Below are 23,810 nucleotides of genomic sequence, written 5' to 3'. Positions count from 1 at the left end.
ATACTAATAATAATGGGGACTTTGTATAGCGCATAATCTTTAGAAGCTCTAAGCGCTTTACAACTTTAGACAACACCTATAAGTTAAGAAACATAATAATATTATTACAAAAACAAACAACATGAAATTAGAAAAACATTAAAAAATAAAAAACATGCTGAGAATATTTCAGGTAGGAAACATTATTAGGTCTTTAAGTTTGTTCTTGCTGTCGAAATAAGTGAGTTTTGAGAGCCCTCTTGAATGTGATCACTGTGTCTTTGTGTCTAAGTTCAGTGGGCAATTCATTCCACGTTGCTGGGCCCTGGTATGCAAAAGAACGCTGTCCATATGACTTTGTTTTCATACTTGGAATAATGAGTATACGATTGTCAGAAGAGGAGCGTTAGTATCTTGCTGTTGTGCACACATGAGTGAGGTCAGATAGGTATGTTGGACTAGAGTCCGACAGTAAAATGTAGCACAGAGAACAAATTTTTTGTTTGATTCTGGATCGAATGGATAGCCAGTGTAGGGTACAGAGCAGCGGGTAGGCAGTGGCGTCACTAGGGTTGGTGTCACCCAGTGCGGTAACTCATGATGTCACCCCCATGGACCTCCTTCCTGCACAAAAATTCTAAATTTGTATAGACAGTCATGTACAGTAACTCATGGTGTCACCCCCATGGAACACTTCCTGCACAAAAGTCGAAAATTTTATAGTCAGTCATTTGGGTGTCACCCCCTCTGATGGTGTCACCCGGTGCGGTCCGCACCCCCCGCACCCCCCCCCCCGTGACGCCACTGCCGGGTAGGTGTGCTCTGATCGTGGTACTCTAAGTATGATCCGAGCAACTGTCTTTTGAACTTTTTGAAGTTTCTGGAATAGATATTGAGATGAACCAGATATAACTGAGTTACAATAGTCCAGTCTTGAAAGCACTAATGAACACATAAATGTTTTAGTGGCATCAACTGAAAGATATTTGCGAATTGAGCTGATGCAGCGGCATTAGCAACAGCGACCTACATTAGCGATCGAAAATGGTAGCCCACCGCCGGTCCGGAGACTTTTGTGTCGGGTAAGATGGACTTTGTTCTTACAACACCAATATTCCGCTCATATAGGTTATTATCACAGATAAGTATATACGGTATGTTTACAGTCAATCAGATACTATATTTAGCATCATGATTCTAAGAATGCCGTATATATTTATTTGTATGAGCATTGCGTAAAAGATTTAATTTAAAATATACTTTATTGATTTATAATAAATTCAGTGATGCATAACTTTACTTTGCTTGCATAGTTATAGCTTTCGCATAGTTATAAGTGTTACTAAATAAGTGTCGTCGCGAACAGGTATATAGAGCACAGTGCATACGGTATACTATGAGACGAGTTTGGGCAAGTTATTGACATGTACATTAGCAAGATACATTGACATGTACACGTGAAGGATTTAATAAGTGTGTTTATGTTTAAGCTGAAACTGAAACAATTAAAAAAAAATGTAATTATGCAGGTGATATTATATATTAGTTATGCAACAAATAGATGAGTGAAAGTCAATATTGACAAGAGTTTGTTTGTTGTTGGAGGCTTGTAAGTACTGCTATAAAGCGAAGGTGGTGCGTTCAAGTTTAGAGAACTAGCTCAATAACGGTGTGGTTTGAGAACCGCCACAGACATGAAAAGTTATAATAATTTTTGCACCCATGTTTAGTAATGTCTATTTGATAATATTAGGACACCAGACTGGTGCCGAGAGTAAATTATTAAAAATTACAAGTGACGTTAACTTCCTGTGCACCGTGTGGCCTATCTGAAATTTCTTTGCAGTCTTTCTGGAGTTTCGAAACTTTCGTTTCAGGGGATAGTACCGTGTGCGTAACTGGATGAATCGAAGTAACATTCTAAGTAAGTGTATATATATATATATATATATATATATATATATATATATATATATATATATATATATCCCTGAGTACGACCAGGCGATGGATGAGTAAGACGTGCAGAGTATTGTTGATAAAAGCTTTTGTTACAATTCAAATGTTATTGTTCCGGTTACAAACCATGGCGTAAAAGACATAATGAGGTATTACTGGATTCGCGTGACAATTTTTAAAAAAGAAATTAAAGATTTTCTCTCAAGTTTTCATTAAAATTTTTCACCGACACAACGAAGCCTTGCCTGCTGAACAATGCATTATATGCAATTTTCTAAAATGTTAAACATCCTAGCAGATGATAGCTGTACTGTACTCTATTATGCCATCGACAGTAATTTTGATATATTGATATTTATTTTAGTGATCTTCCTCATATATAGTTAATGAATAATATCTGACTATGAGATCAATGTCATGCATTTGTAGGCCATAACACGTCCAGAAAAGCCACTTCACACCATTTCTTGTTTTGTCTCTTCATTGGTATTCAGATGCATGCGCATTGCGTAAACTTTGTACAGCGTTATTATTAGTTTGATGAGGGTTAAGCCCCCAATATATAAAGGCCATATATTTGATATATTTTGTACCACGTTGCAGGTGAAGATCAGGTGTGAGTGTGTCGGTAAAATGGATTTGAGTCGTGAATCTCTTATGACAGTTTCAAAAACGGTGAGTCTCCGTAATGTTATGTATATTTAATTTAATTGTTTGTTTGTTAGTTTTAATTTTTTAATATTATTTCATTACATGTAATTGCAATGTTACATTGTTTGCTGGACTTGACCTTGTCCAAAATTGAGTTCATTTCTGCTTGACCTGATTGACTTTCTTATTTTTTATATATTTTATTTATGTAAACAATTAATAATAGCTTCATTATTCTCTAAGTTTATGAGCTTATTATCAGGATTAGTATTCAGGTAAACAAAGAAAGAGTAAATGCGTTGATCATGGTCAGGGTTTTGGAGATTCCTAAGTGAATTTGGTAGGCTTTTTTGATTTAGAAAAACACGGCTCATTAGATCATTCTAGAAGGTTATTTTCCATTAGGTAATTTTTTTAAAAAACAAATGCTAATTGTGACCCAATATCAAACAGAGAACTATGTTATCTTGTAACTGTGATGATTTTACCAGTCGTGCTTTAACACCTAGCACTTTAAGTTGTATTATGTTGTGGCTAGTTTGGGCTGAATTTTATTTTCATCAAATTATTGAATTCAAGTGATTATTTTCACTGGAAATACAAAAGTGCTCTGATAAAATTCTGGGATAATGACTTTCATTGGAATTTATATTGAAGTCAGGCCTGGAATATTTTTGTGATTCAATAAGAGAATGTTGACACATCAGCACTTCGTAGGCCACAACAGACATGTCATCGCCTTCAGTTTTAAATCTATTCGGGTCTTGAACTGATTTTATTCAGGACTTTCTATTACTAGGACTATTGTCCTTAAAGGAGACCAGAAACCAATGGAAATATAGAATAATAATAAAAGTACTATAGCAGAAAACCTTATTCTGAAGTATCAACTGCGACCGTAATGCCAATATTTAAATATTGGCCTATCTTCTAGGAGCTGAATTTCCGTGACCTCGTATGCAAAATTTCCGCGCCTATTCGGTTACTTTCGGGATGTGACGTCATAGTAGCGACTCCAGCAGCCCAAGTGGGAGTTGCCAGAGTAAAAGACAATACCGTTTTGCGTTGCTTACGGGTGTAATAGAACATTAAGAAAAGACTGTGGACATATTTTTTTTTTTCTTTTCCGAAAGACAAAGGCATAATGAAAGAATGGGTACATTATTACAAACGAGTCGATTTCAAAGCAACACCATACAGCACTATGTGTTCGTTACATTTTTCAAAGGAATGTTACGAGAGGGATCATGAAAAAATGGCAGCTCAAAGATACGCAAATGCTAGGCCTAGACTAAAAGTTGGCGCTGTTCCAGACATACCTTTGGACATTTTAAATCCTGGGAAAAGTGTTAAACGTGTGAGTTACGAAAATAGGCAAAAGGACGAGTAAGTGACCACAAAATGCAACAATCAATCCACATATCTTTTATCTAAAACAGCAGTGCTAAAATCAAATCTGATAGCCCGACACCCTGGGCCCCTTCTGGTTTTAGTTCCGGCCCATCCTGTATTCAAAGTGAGGTGCCCGTCAGGCTTGTCGAAACAAAAATTGTTTGCCTGAGGAAACTTTGATCGCGCTGGTGAAATGAGTAAATGTATTTTCAAGATGTTGACATACATGCCTTAACACGGCACAATCTAAATCAAATCACCACTGTCCTAGGTGAAATTTAGATTTGATTTTAATCAAATGGAAGCTTTGCTAAAAATAAGATTCTAAACCTGTCGTGTTTCGAGAAAACACAATTTTCAGTAATCTTATACAAATTAAAAATTTAAAAAAAAATGCATTGTATACATGTAGTATGCATAAACGGTAATCTGTAATAATTGGAACTGATTTAAAACTATTCCTTGGGCAGTTTAAAAAGCAGCGATTAAAAAAAAAGACGTCAAAGTTTTACATTAACTGTCTGACACTAGAACGGGGGGGGGGGACTATTGACCCCCACCCCTTGCCCCAATGTGCGACGGTCCATTTGACGTGCCTTTTCTCCCTGTGATACGCCTTATTATTCCCCCATGACAAGCCCCTTTTGCATATTCTGGTCAGTTCTGGCTAAATTGCAAAATAGCGAAAGTTTTGATTTAAGTACGCAAACAATAAAGCCGGTGTGACTAATGAACATAATCCTTATCCTTGCATTGATCTTGTGAAAAGGACTGCCCTTCGGACATACTTCAAAGAAACCATGTTCGACAGTGTGTATATGTGTAAGCACCAGCAACTGATTGCCAAATACATGTAAACGATGCCTATTTTGTTGTTACTTACAATGCCATGGACTTCATTTTAACAGTTCAAATCTGCAGTCACAAGTTACCGTACATGTGGCAACTGTTTTTCTCAAGTTTTATGCCCCACCTTATTTCCTTAGGTTTAAGTCTTAATGCATGTAACACTGTTTGCTGATTAAAATATTTATAGAATTAGTTCTTTAGGGCCACATATACTGCATGGTATATTTTGTTTTATTCCTTGTAATTTAATCATGGTAATTAAACTTTTCATATACGGTAGAGGAATGTCAGGTGTTAACTGGCCGAGTTTCTTTGGCGGAAATGGAGATGCGATTTTGTTTGCAGAGAAAATTTCAAAGTGATCATTCATTTAAGCTAATTGTGACAATTTTATTCTTTTAATATTTTTTTCTATAGTAATGTTGTAGTTGTTTAAAAACATCTGAAATTTACTTGAATAATGTTTAATCTTCACGTTCTATTTACTGAAGAAGAATAAAAGAAGAAAAAAACTGTTGTATGATATTAATTATTTCGTCCAGTGCCGGGTTTAGACGTGTGTGCGTGTGATTTTAATTTTTAACGTAGCTTTAACAATTTTTCAGTCATATCGCTACGATGTCTGCCGTGTGGCAGTTTAGACTGTGGATTGCATACGTTATATTTATAAATGTTTTGGGGTTGGGTTTTTTTCTTCTGACAAATGAAAATTGACAGACTTAATGTAATAATCGGGACTTCGCTGCGCAAAATTGAGAGATATTACGAGATCGGGAGGTAGATGAGGAAATACCCCCAAAATCGGGAGATTTTTCTCCCGGCTTGAGAGTTGACAGGTATGAATTGTCCGGGCTTGTGGAATTTCATTCAGGACTTTTAGTTTATTTAAGTCACCAGCCCGGGGCCTGTGCCTAACAAATTTCTTTTAGCACTTACCAGTACAGTACATAAACTATTATATCAGACTGCAGATTCAACTTTTGAATGTGCAACCCAGATGTGGTCTCCTGTCTGCCTCGCTCGCCAATGTTTATGTTTGTATTCGAGGACTGGCTAGTATAGCGTCACGGTACCACGTGATCTGTCGTCTCATCAAAACTCGGCAATTTACGGAATCGTGGTATCTTTCACGCAATATAATCACTACCCGCTTACGATATTTAATTTATAAACATTGCAGTCGAATTAAAATCTGTAGAGAATTACATACGTAAAAGGAAAATTTTGATTTCTAGTCTCCTTTAATTCTTGGAATATACCGTAAGTTCTTTTTCTCTCATTTTTCATTTTGTATTCTAGGGAAAAATTTTGTTCAGTTTTACAAAGCTTGATCGTCTTCACTCTTTTATGTTACTTATTTTAAGAGCATAGACTCGTGACAGTATAAGAACAGTTTTAAGTGAATCTTTAATGGTTGTTTTTGTTTATTTACATACAATTTCTTTCATCTTTAGACCAAGGTTTGAAAATAGTCGAACATAAATCGGACACCTTCGCGATCGCTCTTACTCTGCTTTAGCGCTGCTGAAACTAGAAATGTACAGATAAAATGAACTAAGCATTATAACATGGGAAAGGCAAATTTTCAATATGGATGGAAATTGTAATTTATGATAGATCAATCTGTATTATTCCTTTCACACATCGTGAATTGATTTGGTCACAAAATTAATTAAATAAAGATGAAGATGCTCTCTCTCTCTCTCGGCAGAGATTATTATACTGCGGTCCTAAAACACGGCTGGTTACAGCACCCTTGAACTTGTTCTAATAGCTTCCATTTTCGCTGTTAGTTTTATTTGGTGTGTTATTTTTCATTCTTTTTTTTCTTTTTCATTTTTTTATACAGGAAAACAAATCTATACAAATATAATAAAGTGGACACACATTGGATTTCATGATCAGTAAATTCTGATTATGTTCCTTGAATTCCTTTCTTTTACACAGTTTAATCTTCATATACTTCTTGTATCTAGCATATTAACCGGTGGGTGGGGGCGGGAAAGTCATCGGGCATTATCGACATTACGATTTAAATTTTTCCAGGATCAATTCTGGAACCCTGGCTTTCTTGATGAGGACATAGCTCGATGTGGTGAACCGGTGAATGTACCCTATGTTGTGGCCAGTGAGCGGACGTTACGTGGATATGGCACAATCATACATGACTTCAATCAAGCCGAAGTGGAGGTTTTGCCGTACCCAGTCAAGGGTTGGAGACCACTTTGTCCCGGTACCGGAATCCAGGGTGGGACTCGATGTGGGGATTTCAAATACCAGTGGATTCAAGACCTTTGTGTAGCGAGAAATTTAGCAGTCAACTGGGGTTATATGGTAACCGGACGTCTCCAGGCTGGAGTGTCTCCACAGAAAAGAACACGTGTCCTTGTGAGGGAAGCCAACTATCATCCAGATGGAGGTCAAGCGTTTTACCCGTGCAATAATGAACCGTTTATTGCTGTACTGGCATTGCCGACGGATGACGTCAAGCCAGAGCATTTTAAAGCATTTTATTTTGACGGCACATTTGGGGTTAATCTATACCCGGATGTTTGGCATCAGCCGCTATATCCTATACCAAACGAAGCTGTGTACAGGACCAAGCAGGCTGCAACATACGCATGCGTTTCATTGGACACCGTTGACGAATTTGGAAAATTTCTTTCGGTACCTCTTTTGTCAACTGCATAAGATTTGATTCTGAAATCAATTTGATAAAATAATTCAGCTGGAATTTCTTTCGTAAATTTAACCGGGTATCGTCCATTCTGTAATGGCAATTAATGCAATTTCGCTCACAAGGACAGGGTTGATTTAGACCTTGGTTTATAATATAGTGATTTCTATAATACAACAAGGTGATTCCTTCTGTTTAACCCAGTAAAAGAGCAAACACGAATGTGGAGATGAAATATATTGTACCACCTACCCTTCGGACACTGTTAGTTACTACGGAGACAACTATACAGCATTAACCCCTTCGTTGGCTCAATCGCTTGAAATCGGACACTGCGATGGCCAAAAAGTGTAGGACAGTCGCTATAAAGTGTGAACCTGGCATCAAATGTGCTTCGCAAGACGTAATTCAATTAGGTCAAATAAATAATTAAAGGATCAAACATTCTGTCGATGTTCAACAATTGAAATACCAATATATTCCTAACTAGATTTTTATCTCCTAAATCTTTTATTGTTACATAATGTTACAGTTGCGTGCCTAGTTATCGAATCCTGCAGTTGGACTTTTAAAAACAAAATCCGTCCAGCAAAAGGACGACATTGACTCAAGTCTATATGCACAGTTATTCCTACACTTCCAGGAAAAAACAAAACAAAACAATATACTGAAAAGATTTTTTTCATGCTTGGCTATGCTTAATACAGAGACAAAATTAATGTACTGCAAGCGCTGATTTCGCGAGAGAACTCAATATTAACCTGTCCAAAGAAAAATCAAAATATTCATAGACGTATCTGTTTAAAAGCTATCTAAATTCAAAAGAACCTTCTCCAGCAATACTTCTTATTGTTGCGACTTTCAATTTGAAGGAACAGCTATATATATATATATATATATATATATATATATATATATAGAGAGAGAGAGAGAGAGAGAGAGAGAGTGTGCGTGATTTGGCTTTTTAAGGTAGCTTTAACAATTTTTCAATCATATCGCTACGATGTCTGCAGTATGACATTTTATAGTGATTTCTAGCACTGGGGCATCATGCCGCAGATATGTAGCATCATGTCCCACCAAGTCACATTATCCTGACACCAGGCCGACCAATCCCAACACTAACTTCTCAATGCTGAGCCCCTAGCGAGGCAACTGTTAGTACCATTTTTATAAAGTCTTTGGTATGGCTCAGCCGGGGTGTGGATCCGCGACCTCCTGCACCCGAGACAGACGCTCTAACCAATAGGCCACCGGAGGGGCTGAGAGAGAGAGAGAGAGAGAGAGAGAGAGAGAGAGAGAGAATTGTTTGCATGGAAATAAGGGAGATAACCTTTTCGCATTTTCTCAGCAATGGAAAAGTTAAAACTGCTCATTCACTACCACCTTAGGTGGCGCTCTACAGTTTCGTATTTTGCATAGGGTTAGAATTTTAAGGAAAAAGAATTTCCCATGATTTCTTCACTGGTTATACAGGCTATATAATAAAGACTTTGTATATCTTAGGTGCTGTTAAAAGAACTTTTAATTCCCTTTATTTTGATATATGATTGATGGGTGTACTATGGGTTCTAGAGTATACAGCTTGGGCTCACTTAAGATGTGCTCGTTTAAAAAAACTGCTAGCTCCGCATGGTCATTTTCACTTCCTGGACTTCAGAGGTAAATTGTAGAAAAAGAGCCGATAACTTTTTTTACTTTTCAGATATTTTGTACTTGGTTCATTGCACTTTCAGTAAATGCTATTGTCTACTTCAGCAAAATTCGTTTTCCCTATTTTAATAATTGCTAAAGTTAGTGTACTTTTGATTAATTCTGGTTAATTTGTCAAGCACAGGGGAGCATCCATTTTGTTCTACCGTGTGCTTAGATCATGTACAATTTCCACAAGTACAGTATCCAAAGAAATGTCAGCCACATTACATAAAAGTAACATAGAGGTATGCCAACATTATCTCCATTGTGCATCTTACAAATGCAAACAACTTCACCTTACCTACGTCACTCTCTCAAAAGTTCAAACTAATTGGTGAGCGCCACCTTAGAAAATAAGAGGTATTTTTGAAGGAATGCTAGTAATGATGCCACGGCCACAATGAAACAGAATGGTCGTGCATGCAGTGAATTAATATCGTCTTGATACTGTGAGAGAGAGAGAGATTGCGATTTTTTTTTTTTTGTTGGCATGGAAAGAAGGGAGATAACCTTAATATTCGTCCTGATACTAATATGATTTCAAACTCAAATTTTCCAGCATAGTTTCATATTCCCGTACATTTCAACCATGTCCCACCTCAAGCTCCACTCCATCATCAAACTTCCAGAGGTGTTTTTTTTTTATAAAAGAAGACCACCGGCAATCATATCCCATATTATCTATCTTGAGCAATGTCGTAGAAGTTGCAACATACGGTACTAGTGCATGCAGACACAGGCAGAATCATACAAAATCCGGCAATCATATTCCTTATAATTCATCTTAAACAGTGTCGTAGGAGCTGTGACATAACGTCATCGTGCATACAACCCTATGCAGTATCATAAGAAAAATCCGTAACTTCTTCAAAACTGATGGGATACATACATCCATCCCGTATTCTTCTATGCAAAAATATTAAGATGGTCATTATCAAGCCTATTCATCAACAAAATACATGTGTGCCCGTACAGATGATGAACAGATTAAATTATATATATATATATATATATATATATATATATATATATATACACACACACACACTCTCTCTCTCTCTCTCTCTCTCGCATAATCGGCATAAATGGTCGAAAAATGGAAAACTGATCACGAGATGAATCTTAGAATTTATTCGAAATCAAAATTTTATTGACTGTGTACTCAGGTTAATCTGAATAATGGAATGTACACAAATTAGAATAAGACGATGCTCAACAAAGTATTAAAAATGAAAAGAAAAGACGAATATTCCAAACCAAGTGTTCTACTAAATTAGAAACGTTTTCTTATAAAGTGCTAAACGACATTTACAGTCACTTGCATGTATAATGTTAGATACGTTGACCTTTCCTTCTCTATTCAATCGTCAAATACGACAGGAAAAATACAGCTGCTACAATCGCCATTTTTACCCCTTGGGATATACTAGCAAAACTGCTATTAAGGAGATCATAAGACAAGTAAACCAGAAACTATAAAATACTAAAGTCGTCTTTCCTTGGGCATAAGTTAGAAATAAAAATTACACGACGATTTGGTACAATTCTGTATATACTCCTCACTTACTGTTATATAATCAACCAGATAAAGGAGGAAAGCAAACGGTAGACACTCTAACATTGCAAAATAAAAAGAACAAATAAAAGCTACGTTCGCTACGTGTTTCTATGAATAATCAGGGTCAAATCATAAAACTGAACGAGGAAACATGTTCAAAAATGAACCGCTGGCTAGTTAAACGAAGACATCATCAGGTCGGACATGTTCTTTTGTTACGTATATTTCCTAATTCAATTTATAAGTTTTGCAACCCAGATGAATTTCACTAACGCGCAGTCTGAAGGTTATACAATGATTTGCAAGTAACCTAATCTATTTATGCTGACAACAGAACACACGTGTTGTATACAGGTTCTCCTTTGGCATTATGTTTATCCTATGACAGTTTTTCATTCATGAAATCGCAAAGCCTCTTCTGGGCAAGTTTCGCTGCGTCCTCCTTGTAATTATGCCCTCCCTTATGCGTAAAACCGTGCCCTGCATTGTCATACATGTATAACGTGATGTCAACACCAGCGGCTGAAAGTTTCTCCTTTAGTTTCTTGGCGTCGTCTGGGGAAGAAAAGCCAGTAAGGGTGTCCTCTGATCCAAAGTGACACTGCAAAGGAATCTTGATGGTGGTCAGATCGGCCAATTTCGGATCAGGGATTCCGTAAAAAGGGGCTGCCGCCGAAAGGTTTGGAGAGAGGGCAGCTGAGGCTAAAGACAAGGCGCCGCCCATACAGAAACCAGTCACTCCTACCTGTAAATTAAATCAGTCAGAAGTGAATAGTAAACATAATGTTGGATTCAAGTTCTAAATATGTACATTTTCAATGCGTCTGTTGTACAATAACCAATATCTTTCAAAAGTTAGATTTGCAAAGAGTACGCCACTGAGCTACTGTAGCAGTAGCATTGCGAATTTAACGGCACGTCAACACAATACTAGTTATATAGTATCCATTAAAAGTGAAGGTCTAAAGATGTAAATAATAGAATTGTGTACCACGAAAACGTCGACATCGAGGAATACCGGCGTTTTTCGGAAGGTACCGCTATACGTACCATGGCATACCGCAATTATTAAGGACCAAACATTAAATGTTCGGGGCAGGGGTCTGACACTTTTTGGGGTTGATATTTCCGTCTGTTAATAGCTGGGAAAATTATCTTGCTTTGATTTCTAGCAAAATAATATCATAATTTATTCAAGATATAACTTGAAAACGTATGAATTAACTTAAGAGAAAAGAAAAGAAAATATTTAAGCTTAAAAGAAAATCATAGCCCCGCCCACCCCCAGCCGCAAATATAGGCCAGTCTATAACAATAAATGAATTTGCTATGTTTATGTTGACTGTTGTGTAACTTGCAATCAAAAACCTGTAATTAAAGTGGGATGATTCAGATTACAATATAGCTGATATTGTGCTGATATATTTTGTTGTGGATAAAACAGGAAGTAATGATACTGAAGCCTAAAAGTGCTTAGCTAGACCAGTGATATAACACAATCGGAAACTCTGAGTGGGATGCCAACGCCTAGCTAGTTAAGATATTTATCAGAGAGGGGCAGAAAGCATAAAACACAAAAGATAACATGTTTTAGTAGACTTGAGAAATTAAGTTCAGACAGAAAATAAGTGCGCTAATTTAAACCTTAAATGGATTCGTAGTCTCACAAAGGAATGCATATACCTAACACAATCACATACGCTAGTAAACAACTTAAACATGACATGTGGGTATTTTGTTTTAATGGATTTGGCTCGAATATGTTTCACGATATTAGATTTGGCCACCGCCTTGGCATACATTACACTTGTCAAACATGTGACTGAAGGGTCAGAAATATGCTTATATTTGTAATATTCACCATTAATTTGTGACACAGATATGACATTTTTGTGTATAAAAATGACAATATTCGAACTATTTTGTTCGGAATAATGAAAATACGTCCTGAAGAGCATCTCTTACTGACGGAAACTACCGACCTACCGGTACAGTGGAAAATTATTGTCGTACGTGACACTGGAAAAAAATACCACGGTAAACCGGTACACCGGCAATACAGCGCACATTTAGTACTAAAGAGAATTGCAAAATCTTTGGAAGCTATGATGATGTTGTTTTGGGTTTAACGCCATTTTTCAGCACAAGATAGGCCATACCTGGCTGCCAGTATATCTGATGGAGGAAGAACCCTGGGAAAACTCCGATAAGAACCACCGACCCAAAGGGAAGCCACATGCAAGAAGTCACATGTAAGATTTCTTGCATGCCCACATTAAACCATCTTGAGACTCGAACCCACGCGGACACGGGTGAAATAACAGTGATCAGTAAATGCGAGCGCTTTAGACCACTTTGCACCCCTGGGGCCCTTTGGAACAAACAACATAAACCACGAATTACTGAACGATAAATATTAAAAAGTAAAGATTAAAAATATTTTTTTCTGTTGTTTTAGGGATTAACGCCATTTATTAGCACAAGACAAGCTATACATGGCGGCCAGTATAAATGGTGGAGGAAGAACCCGGAAAAACCACGGAAAGAACCACCGACCCACGTGAAGCTACTGGCAAGCTTTCTCACATAACCACATTGGCTTAAAATTTTGTACAAGGTATATGAAATCAAATGATAAAGAACAACCACCGACAATGCAAAATATATAGCATCCGTATTGGTGATGTAAACCTTTTTCCTTTATAATGTCGTAGATTTTCTCTGGCGGTACGTCAGATTTCTGGACACATACAGTACACTGAATATTCAAATCAGGCTAAATGGACGGCAGCATGGTGATTTTGTATCAATAGTCTTATCGATGTCGTGTCACTCTTCCTGAAGCAGTTGAAAATAGCTGTACCAGTAAAATGTATTAAAATGTATTATGGCCCGAATTTTTAAAAATAAATATTTATTTTGTATTTATTGAGGTTAGAATACACTGACTTTTTTCCACAAGTGCCTATGTAACATACATGCTATAAAGCCAATGTGAACCAGTCGCATACAAATAAGCTCGCCAGGCCACAGTGCAAGTCATGTCAAAGAAATTTCAACCATAGTATAACCAACCTTTTTGCAGCCGAGTCCTTTCAGATACTGGGCGGCTCCATCGATGTCTTTCACAGCTCCTGACCAATCCAAATTGCCCATGTAATGCCCTGCCTCTTCATTATCTTTAGCAACCTTGCCCCTGTACAGGTCAGGCACAAGCGTAACAAAGTTGCCTAATTTGGAAATTTCACTGGCCTGCTGTTGAATCTGCACGTTGACACCCCACCACTCTTGTAACACAATAAGCCCCTTCTTGGTCTTCGCAACGTCGCCATCCAAGGTCCCGGGGCAGTCCCCGAGGGCATTCTCGGATTTGAAGGTCACCTTTGTGCTAGACATCTGAAAAACGTCACAAAAATATGTTCATAAATTCACGCATCCGACATCCTAATGATATGGAAGTACTGATCGTACTACAATAAGCATCAACTTTGTCTTTTTAATTCCATCTCTCTTATCAACTCGGTCTTTTTGATTCCATCTCTCTTATCAACTCTGTCGTTTTGGTTTCATCTCTCTTATCATCTCTGTCTATTTGATTCCATCTCTCTTATCAACTCTGTCGTTTCGATTTCATCTCTCTTATCAACTCTGTCTTTTTGGTTCCATCTCTCTTATCAACACTGTCGTTTTGATTTAATCTCTCTCATCAACTCTGTCTTTTTTATTCCATCTCTCTTTTGGTACACTTGGCAATTTAAGTAATCACCAGTTTAACAGTGGGAAGGGTAGCAGTGGATATGATGGGAAAATAATTATTTTAACAAATAATGAGACAACTGCATGTAGTGTGTCAATATTGTATGTGAGAAGTATTTCACAAAAAGGTAGTTTCCATCGGTGCTTTCAACTTATGAATTATTCGTTTATAGTGACACTTTCTAGGCTTTGATAAGGAACCACATGCCGAAAATGTCTTTTAAAAATCCACATTTCATACATTATATTATTTCGTAGAACTCGGACTCTTGTAGGATATGTCTATTTGTGACAATGTGTTTCTTTGCTATAGTCAAATGCAACATTTCTATTAATGGACTTTGACAAGCAGCAGATATGCATCGCTTGAAGAAGAAAAAAAAGCATGCACAATGAAAGGGCTTTTCTGTGTTTTAAGTGAGACGTGAAATCACTGACCTAAACCTCATCAAACTCTTGCTTAATTTCAACACTAGTGTACCAGTGGTACAAACTAAAATGTACCTTTATAACTGATAGTGTGTTACTTTCAAATGTAAAGGTCTGGTGCTCTCTCAACGGCGGGTAATAACACTGACCTACGGTGGAGCATAGATCTTCTGAGCATGTCTCTATCCAACGACTTAAAAGTGCAAGAGCTGAAGCTTACTTAGGATGCCAACGTACTCGCTATTTGTTGTGAATTTCGAAAACAATGGGTCAATGTTCAACAGTAACCTTCTGCAGATGTTGTTAGAGGTGGCTTGGTGTTGTGATAGAGGCGATGTTGTTAGAGGTGGCTTGGTGTTGTAATAGAGGCGATGTTGTTAGAGGTGGCTTGGTGTTGTGATAGAGGCGATGTTATTAGAGGTGGATGTTGTTAGAGGTGGCTTGGTGTTGTGATAGAGGCGATGTTGTTAGAGGTGGCTTGGTGTTGTGATAGAGGCGATGTTGTTAGAGGTGGCTTGGTGTTGTGATAGAGGCGATGTTGTTAGAGGTGGTTTGGTGTTGTGATAGAGGCGATGTTGTTAGAGGTGGCTTGGTATTGTGATAGAGGCGATGTTGTTAGAGGTGGCTTGGTGTTGTGATAGAGATGTTGTTATAGGTGGCTTGGTGTTGTGATAGAGGCGATGTTGTTAGAGGTGGCTTGGTGTTGTGATAGAGGCGATGTTAGAGTTGGCTTGATGTTGTGATAGATATTGTATTAGAGGTGGCTTGGTGTTGTGATAGAGGCGATGTTGTTAGAGGTGGCTAGCTGTTGTGATAGAGGCGATGTTGCTAGATGTGGCTAGGTGTTGTGATAGAGGCGTGGTGCCGAAGGCCATCAGATTAGTGAAACATTCACGCTTCTCCTAGTTTAGGCAATTAAAAGGTGATAACAGAAGGTCAAGCCAACGAAATACCGACTGTAAGGGAATGGTAAATCGCTACAGATATCAGTGCATATGCTGAGATTATTTAGAGTTTATGTTCCGATTATAAGAAGGACAAAGACGTGTTTTGGCACTAAAACTTTTTTGAACAAAGATGCTTGTTCGGATAGAACAAGCCAACCAGAAACAGCACTTTGTTCACGTTATACATTACGTAAGGTCAATGGGTTCAGCATAAACAAAGATGTCTTTTCGGAATGTTGTTGTTGTTATGGTGGGCTTAGCACCATTTTTCAGCATTTGATAGGCTATTTATAACGGCGAGAATAACATATTGGGGAATAACATGGGAAAACCCCGATAAGAACCACCGACCCAAGGGAAGCAAGCTTTCTCACATAACCACATTGGCCAGAAACTCGAACTCACGCAGACAGAGGTGAGGTGTCAGTGATCTGTAAAAGCTAGCGTCTTGCCCCTTCTTTTCAGAATCCATCTCTCATATGTATGTCTCTGGTCTAATTACTAAGGGACGTATCCAGATTACGTCTGAAAACGAACTTGGTAACTGTTGCTACGTCATGTAGCATAACAGAGAGGCCTTTATTCAACAACAATCGGACCCAATATGTCTCCTATGCAAAGACGGGGATGAAGCTCTTGAACACTTTATATTGTACTGTGTTAAACTGAAAGACGTGACATAACCAATGTTTGCATAGATTCTATGCAAACACACAGATAACAATTTTGGAGAAGGGATTGTTGACGTACTGGGCAGTGATAATATCTTGCAATTGGTGTTCATTGATGTTCTACCTATAACAGAGAAACACTTAATTGATCATAGAGAATTCCTAAACCGTAGACTGTCCTTCAGTTTAGCGGGCCCTGAGTGGCCGAGTGGTCTAAAGCGCTCTCCGTTACGGATCACTGGCATCTCACCTCTGTCTGCGTACGTTCGAGTCTCGGATTCAGCCAATGTGGGTATGTGAGAAAGCTTACCAGTAGCCGTGGGTCGGTGGTTCTTTTCGGGGTTTTCCCTGGTTCTTCCTCCACCATTAATACTGGCCGCCATGTATAGTCTATCGTGTGCTGAAAAATGGCGTTAAACCATAAAACAACAACAAAATCATTAAGTTTACATGCTTGTAAAACCAGACTGCATCGGACAATATGAGATATGTGACACACTTATTAAAATCACAGGTGTTCGACGCGAGCTTGATGTTGAGAAAAAAACCCCACAAGAATCTGAGTGACAAAAATACTTTAGATTACCCCCATGACCCGTTCTGACATAGGAACCTCTCATACATAATATATATGACAGAAGGCACGTAACTTCCAAATATTTCGTTACACCCTTGACCCTCGATTTATTTCTGCTATTTCCGCCTTTAAAGGCACACGTCCATACTATATGCCTTGTTTTAATATAGGATGTTAATCCCACATGGACCCCACAAACTTTATTCACCGCTCTGTCAGTGTAGGATGTTACTCCCATATGGGCCCCACAAACTTTATTCACTTCTGCGGCAACACGAGGAGTACTATATTTTGACTTAGCTAACAGAGTGAAACAACTCGATTATCACGCACATTTCACTCCATCGGAAGGTGTACGTGTCCAAAGCTCTCTAGCGATCATAGATTAAGATCACCACACAAATCAAACCTCTTAGTTAAATCTATGTTAGTAAGGTATAGTGGATAGAAAATAGAAGGAGTCTGTTGCATGTCAAACAAAGTTTTTTCTCTCAATTTTTGTAGGAAACTTTGCCATAAAATACCATTAAATGCATCCAGTCAAATACAGCCTTTGGACATTTGATGTATTAAACTTAAATAGCAGTTTAGTTATTCTCTCAAAAACGCGTATCTTAACCGTTAATACCTTATTTCCATGACGTAATTTAGACTGCTACAATTTTAAATGTTTTTTTGTTGCTTTGTGTTTAACACAATTTCTCAATGCATGATATGCTATATATAGCGACCGTTATAACTGGTGAAGGAATAACCCTGAAAAAAACCTGCTAATAGCCATCCACCCACGGGAAGCTACTGACAATCTTTCTCACATACCCACGTTGGCTGTGATCAAGACTCGAACCCACAAAGACAGTGGTGTGATGGGACTGATCTGTAAACTCGAGCGGTTTAGACCACTACGCCGACCGGGTCCCACAATTTTAATTACTTTAAGTAGGTACGCTCCATACTCTTTTGAAAATACCAGTCTAACTTGATAATGAAGTTCACACGAAACAGGTTCGTGTAAAGAGAACTACCGTAGTGTCCGTGGGCTCTGACAATCTTTCTCACATACCCACGTTGGCTGTGATCAAGACTCGAACCCACAAAGACAGTGGTGTGATGGGACTGATCTGTAAACTCGAGCGGTTTAGACCACTACGCCGACCGGGTCCCACAATTTTAATTACTTTTAATAATGAGGCTCAATACTCTTTTGAAAATACCAGTCTAACTTGATAATGAAGTTCACACGAATCAGGTTCGTGTAAAGAGAACTACCGTAGTGTCCGTGGGCATGTGACTCCCCTTTGATTGCTTCAGTATTATGTAATCAAATCGTCTTGGTTGTAGTTGTTGTTGTAGGGTTTTAAGCCATTTTTCAGCACACGATAGGCTATACATGGCGGCCAGTATTAATGGTGGAGGAAGAACCCGGGAAAACCCCGGAAAGAACCACCGACCCACGTGAAGCTACTGGCAAGCTTTCTCACATATCCACATTGGCCGAATCCGAGACTGGAACCCACGCCGACAGAGGTGAGATAGCAGTGATCCGTAACGGAGAGCGCTTTAGACCACGCGACCACTCGCCCCCCCCCCCCCCCGTGTTGGTATGCCGTTTGTTAAAAAAAGAACAAAAAAAATAAATTAAAAAAAAAAAATATTTTTTATTTTTTTAAAAGAAACATAAAGACCCAAACAAAGCAAGGGTTCGTGTAACAAAACATAGGTCTTAAAAAGCGACATTACTATCAAACATGTCCCACAAGACCTGTTATGATCATTATTTCCAGCATATGTCGTTGAATTAATATTAACTAAGTAAAATACTTGCATTTTCCAATTTGATATTGACTAATCTTGAGACCTACCTTCTTTATTAACGTTTTACTTTCCTAACTTTACGTAGTACGAGGTCTAGAAAGTCCTACCCACCCCTACCTCCCAGTCCAACAACAGTAACAGTAATTAAATGATTTATCCCATAAATCATTCATACTTAGGTATTTTGCATCGGCTCGGGTTAATCATGGTCGTTATCCTTTATGACATCACCATGTTAATAACGTCACGTAGACATTGGGACTGTATTATGTAGATACATAATCTTTTGAAGATATTAATGAATGATTTATCTTTAAAAACTCAACACAGTAACGTAGAATACTTGAATGGTGTGTTTAGCGGATATGGCAGAGTCTTTCACTACATATAGTGAGGAGATCCTCGTTCGGGAGAAACAAAACAAAAGCTGACTAAGTTCAGACCAATACTAGGAAGAAGCGGTTATCATTTCTTTCCTTGTGTGAAATATTAAGAACTCCCTTGCAAAAACTACATTTTTAAAAATGTCTTAACTTTCTTTATGCACTATAGATCATGAACGGGCCGGTTGTTCCGAATAAACAACAATGTGCCTTGTTGATGGAAACCGACGTAGCCTGTTTACTGTTCAACCCTGTGTTTGTTGCGTACTTTTTCATCACGGTGGAAACATTAATAACTTGGAATAGCATTATGCACTCCATAGAAATTGTAAAATACTTACTGTACTGTATAACAGGCAACTGAATTTTCGCTGTCCAGCTCGCAAGTGCCGGTATATCACGTGAGTAACCATAGTGCAGTAAAATAAGAATGTAACTGTGTTCATAATGCTCATTGGTGAAGAACGGCGCTGTTTTTTTTTTTTTTGTTTTTGTTTTTTTTTGTGCGTGTTTAATTTATAACGTTATAAATTATGTAAAGAAAATTTCTTTACGTATTTGTTTATTTAATGCCGATGTAATTTAAGTTGAAACGTTGAACTGTATGTCTTAATAATGTTGTTGTAGGGAAAGCTTTTTTTTAAAAACAGACATATGAAATTTTCTTTCACCATTTAACTTAGACCATAGGTGTTTTAAATCCAGCCTTATACCGTGATTCACAATAGATCGTTTTGTAAATCTGGGAATTAGAAAGTTTGTCTTTGTATGTGTTACCTGTGGCGGTGTGTATAAATATCAAAATGTTTAATTCCAAAGGGAGACAATTCTTACACCGACCGTACGTCTTTGTACAGTTATTTCCCTTGCAAACACTAACAGCGACACAACTTTGCTAATATCTAAATTTGCACTTCTGATAGTTGATAAAGCGAATATGTCGTTAGCCATTTTTCACCGGACACTTTCATTATTTCATCTAATTCAAATAGTGACATAAAGTTATACATTTGCGACATCGCAAATTAGTAAAACTGAGAAACAAATCTCATTCGTGAAAAGGACAGTGGTATTACACGTGTGTACGATATGAGCTAATATGGTCTTGATCTAATACATAATGTAGTAGGTACACAATACAGTAACTTAAACTGTACAGCGTAATAGAGTATTTTCAAATTATATATGAATGTTTATTCTAACAGAGAGAGAGAGAGAGAGAGAGAGAGATAGCGTCCGCCTCGGATCAGGGATGTCTTGAGTTCGAACCCTGGTCGAGTCATGCAAAAGACTTATAAAAATTATACTAGAAGCTGCCTCGCTTGGCATTCAGCATTAAGATGTTAGTGCTGGGACTGGTCGGCCTGGTGTCAGGATAATGTGACTGGGTGGGACATTATGCTACATGTCTGCGGCATGATACTCCAGTGCTAGACATCACTAAACTGCCACACTACAGACATCGTATCAATATGACTAAACAGTTTTTTAAAAGCAACGTTAAAATCCCCAAAGATCTTAGAGTATTATCAGTCCTATATCTTGGTTCAACGCGTACAGTTTCAATAATTATGAATACATTTTCTGACACAAGAATATTATCCAGTCTCGCTTGTTTTACCCAATGACCTTTCCACCAGATATACCTGTGGATCTCAATAATTATTATGTTCTCTCTATGATTTTACTGAATTATGTTCTATACTTATGTCTAAGACAACTTCTCTTGCTCTTGGGTTATTTGCATTATTTTAATTGAACGTATCTGTATATCCATTCATCGCACGATTGGAAACCGCGCCCACTTAAAACACAATCATTATAAAAATGCTATGTACTTTTTTTTTAATCTCAAGGCAAACATTTCGGATTGTCTCTCTTTGGTCCATAAATAGCAACAAATGGGACTGTAGATTCAACTGGTTAAAATTATAATAAGCGTATCATTCGTAAACTTTGTTTTTATTACGCGGAAAGTGAACTGGAAAGTATTATTCAATAATACAGATACAAGTCTTGAATTAGTAGAATGTCTACTATAAGGACATTCAATTTCCCAGGAAGCCCGTGTAGAATTCTCCCATTTGTAATACATTTGGTGTATTGAAGAAAGTGTATTGAACACACAGTACGTTTTATTCCTAAGATAAAATAAATAATCTCTTCTTTTGTAGAGATTCCTCAGGCAATATTTATTGACTCATACATGCAGAAAGTTAATAATAATCTTATTATATTTGTGTGCAGAGAGAGAGAGAGAGAGAGAGAGAGAGAGAATAACAAATGTTTATAAGGTTGATTTTGCAAATAAACCAAACCAACCGATGACGTTTAACAGTAATGCTATATATTTTACTATATCAAGACTACTGCTGGTAATGGCCGGTGGTGATGTGGTATAGCAATCGAGATTGACATATCATCGGATGATGGCCTGGTACAGCAACCAAGATTAAGGCGTGTCAATACATGATGTTGATGTGATATCGCAATAAAGACTGAAATGGCATAGGATGACGGCGATGTGGTATAACAACCAAGATTGAGATGTATTATAGCATCATGGTGATGTGATATAGTAAATAAGATTGACATGATATAGCGTGATGGTATTGCGGTATGGCAACCAAGATTGAGATGTGTTATAACATGTTCGTTATGTGGTATAGCAGCCAAGAGTAAGGTGTCATAACATGATGGTGATGTGGCATAGGAACAACGACTGACGTGCCAAAGCAAAGGGTGATGTGGTATAGCAACCAATAATGAAATATCATAGCATGATGGTAATGTGGTTTAGCAAACAAGATTGAGGTGCGTTATAGCATGGCGTTATTGTGGTATGGCAACCAAGATTGACGTATTATAGCATGGTGATGTGGTATAGCAACCAAGACTGACGTGTGTCATAACATGATGGCGATGTGGTATAGCAACCAAGATTTACGTGCCATAGCATGATGGTGATGTGATATAGCAACCAAGACTGACGTGTGTTATTGCAGAGTACGATCCAAACCAAATTAAAAGGGGAATTAAAATAAATTTGGACAAAATATTAAGTGTAACATAAAACAGATTAAAACTAAGTATGAAGAGAAGAGAAAAATGCAATAGAAATTGCCTATATACTCCTGGAATGTTTAACCAGATGTAGCTATTTCTTTAAATGTCAAAACATATTTTTATATACATGATACTTTATGAGTCATATCTCACTCTCTATGAAGATCCAGCAGCTGGAAGACTCCTCATAGTCTGAACGCATTTCACAAATATGTTATTGTGAAGAGTTCCTTGGTGCCAACATGTGTTTCATATTGAAATCAAATGAAAGTTATTTTAAGAAAGAAGTCTTCAGAAAAGCAGGATGTATTTCCCAGAACTACAGCCTGGAGACAAGAGCTGAATACCATAACATTTAAGATAGAACCATACAAGTGGTAAATAAAACGATAAGATCATCCTGGATACAATCATATTCCCTCTAAATAGGTGTTTTAGCTCAATACTTACCGGTAGAATCAAATACATGCATATTGGCATGTGACCATAACTTTGTGACGAAGATTATGAAAGTCGCAAAAGGTCAAGACGTAACTTTGTGCAATGATGGACAACATTACTTTCAATGGCTTTAAGTTTTAGCGAAGAAGAAAGTAAGTAACCTTGAGATCGTTTTGACCTTGACCTTTGACAATAACTTCGCAGATAACAATCTTCGCAGTGCTACAAGCCACACCATCCAAAATATTGTATTTTCAATACTTCCAGCGTCCGAAATACAGCCCAGCCACAACAAATAACACTAATCGTACATAATGGAACATAAAAAGTATGTTATGTGACAGGACCTTAGGTCATTATGCATGAATATGATTATTTTGTTTTATCTCACTGTCCTAGAGAATTTGTGAGCTAGAGACTGGACGCAAAAATGGATAGTGATGATCTGTGATCTAAATCTTGAATAATGTACCATGCAAAATACGTGATACAGTCAGAAGTCATGACTACGTGATACATTCAGAAGTCATGACTACGTGATACATTCAGAAGTAATGCCTTAAACATAAATTTAGTTAAGATACCTATGTTGATTTTGGAGTTAAAGTTCTAACATACGAAGTGAGTAAACTTTACACGTGACTTTGATCTTGCTGTTAGGACCATGCTATTGATAGATGTGATAGGTACATGATACACCTTCGAGCTATGAATATAGAGGTGAGGGTGAAGCATTTCATTCCTTGCTTTTTAACGAAAGCTTCTGGGTGATAGTTTGGACACACAAAAGAGTGACACTAACCAGAGAACTGAGTCCTGACCCTATTGATAATAATAACGATAAAATGTTAAATGACCTAAAATCATGATGCACAGATATACCATGTTTTATGTCTATTGCCTAATTTAAAAGTTTGCTGACCGGTCCGGTGCCCTGGTGGTTATAGCATCCGCTTCGGAACCGG

At 37.6% G+C, this 23,810-nt stretch overlaps 2 protein-coding genes across 2 annotated transcripts; one reads left to right on the top strand and one right to left on the bottom strand.

Annotated features, from left to right (window-relative positions):
- The first annotated feature begins 45 nt into the window (after positions 1–45).
- Positions 46–7,954, top strand: LOC149787212 (uncharacterized). Its single transcript, XM_089977710.1, has 4 exons — positions 46–384; positions 1,826–1,903; positions 2,542–2,613; positions 6,877–7,954. The coding sequence occupies exons 3-4, from the start codon at positions 2,572–2,574 to the stop codon at positions 7,519–7,521; spliced, it is 687 nt and encodes a 228-aa protein (XP_089833836.1). The 5' UTR covers positions 46–384; positions 1,826–1,903; positions 2,542–2,571; the 3' UTR covers positions 7,522–7,954.
- Positions 7,955–10,318: 2,364 nt separating this feature from the next.
- Positions 10,319–19,775, bottom strand: LOC149787211 (uncharacterized). The gene is made up of 3 exons (XM_089977709.1): positions 19,680–19,775; positions 13,836–14,156; positions 10,319–11,505 (listed from the first exon to the last, which is right to left on the bottom strand). The coding sequence occupies exons 1-3, from the start codon at positions 19,749–19,751 to the stop codon at positions 11,140–11,142; spliced, it is 759 nt and encodes a 252-aa protein (XP_089833835.1). The 5' UTR covers positions 19,752–19,775; the 3' UTR covers positions 10,319–11,139.
- Between the last annotated feature and the right edge of the window lie 4,035 nt (positions 19,776–23,810).

Source organism: Sinohyriopsis cumingii, chromosome 12 (assembly GCF_028554795.1).
Source record: "Sinohyriopsis cumingii isolate HCF-2022 chromosome 12, ASM2855479v2, whole genome shotgun sequence".
Classification (NCBI taxonomy): Eukaryota; Metazoa; Mollusca; class Bivalvia; order Unionida; family Unionidae; genus Sinohyriopsis; species Sinohyriopsis cumingii.
This window is presented reverse-complemented; position numbering and strand designations above follow the sequence as displayed.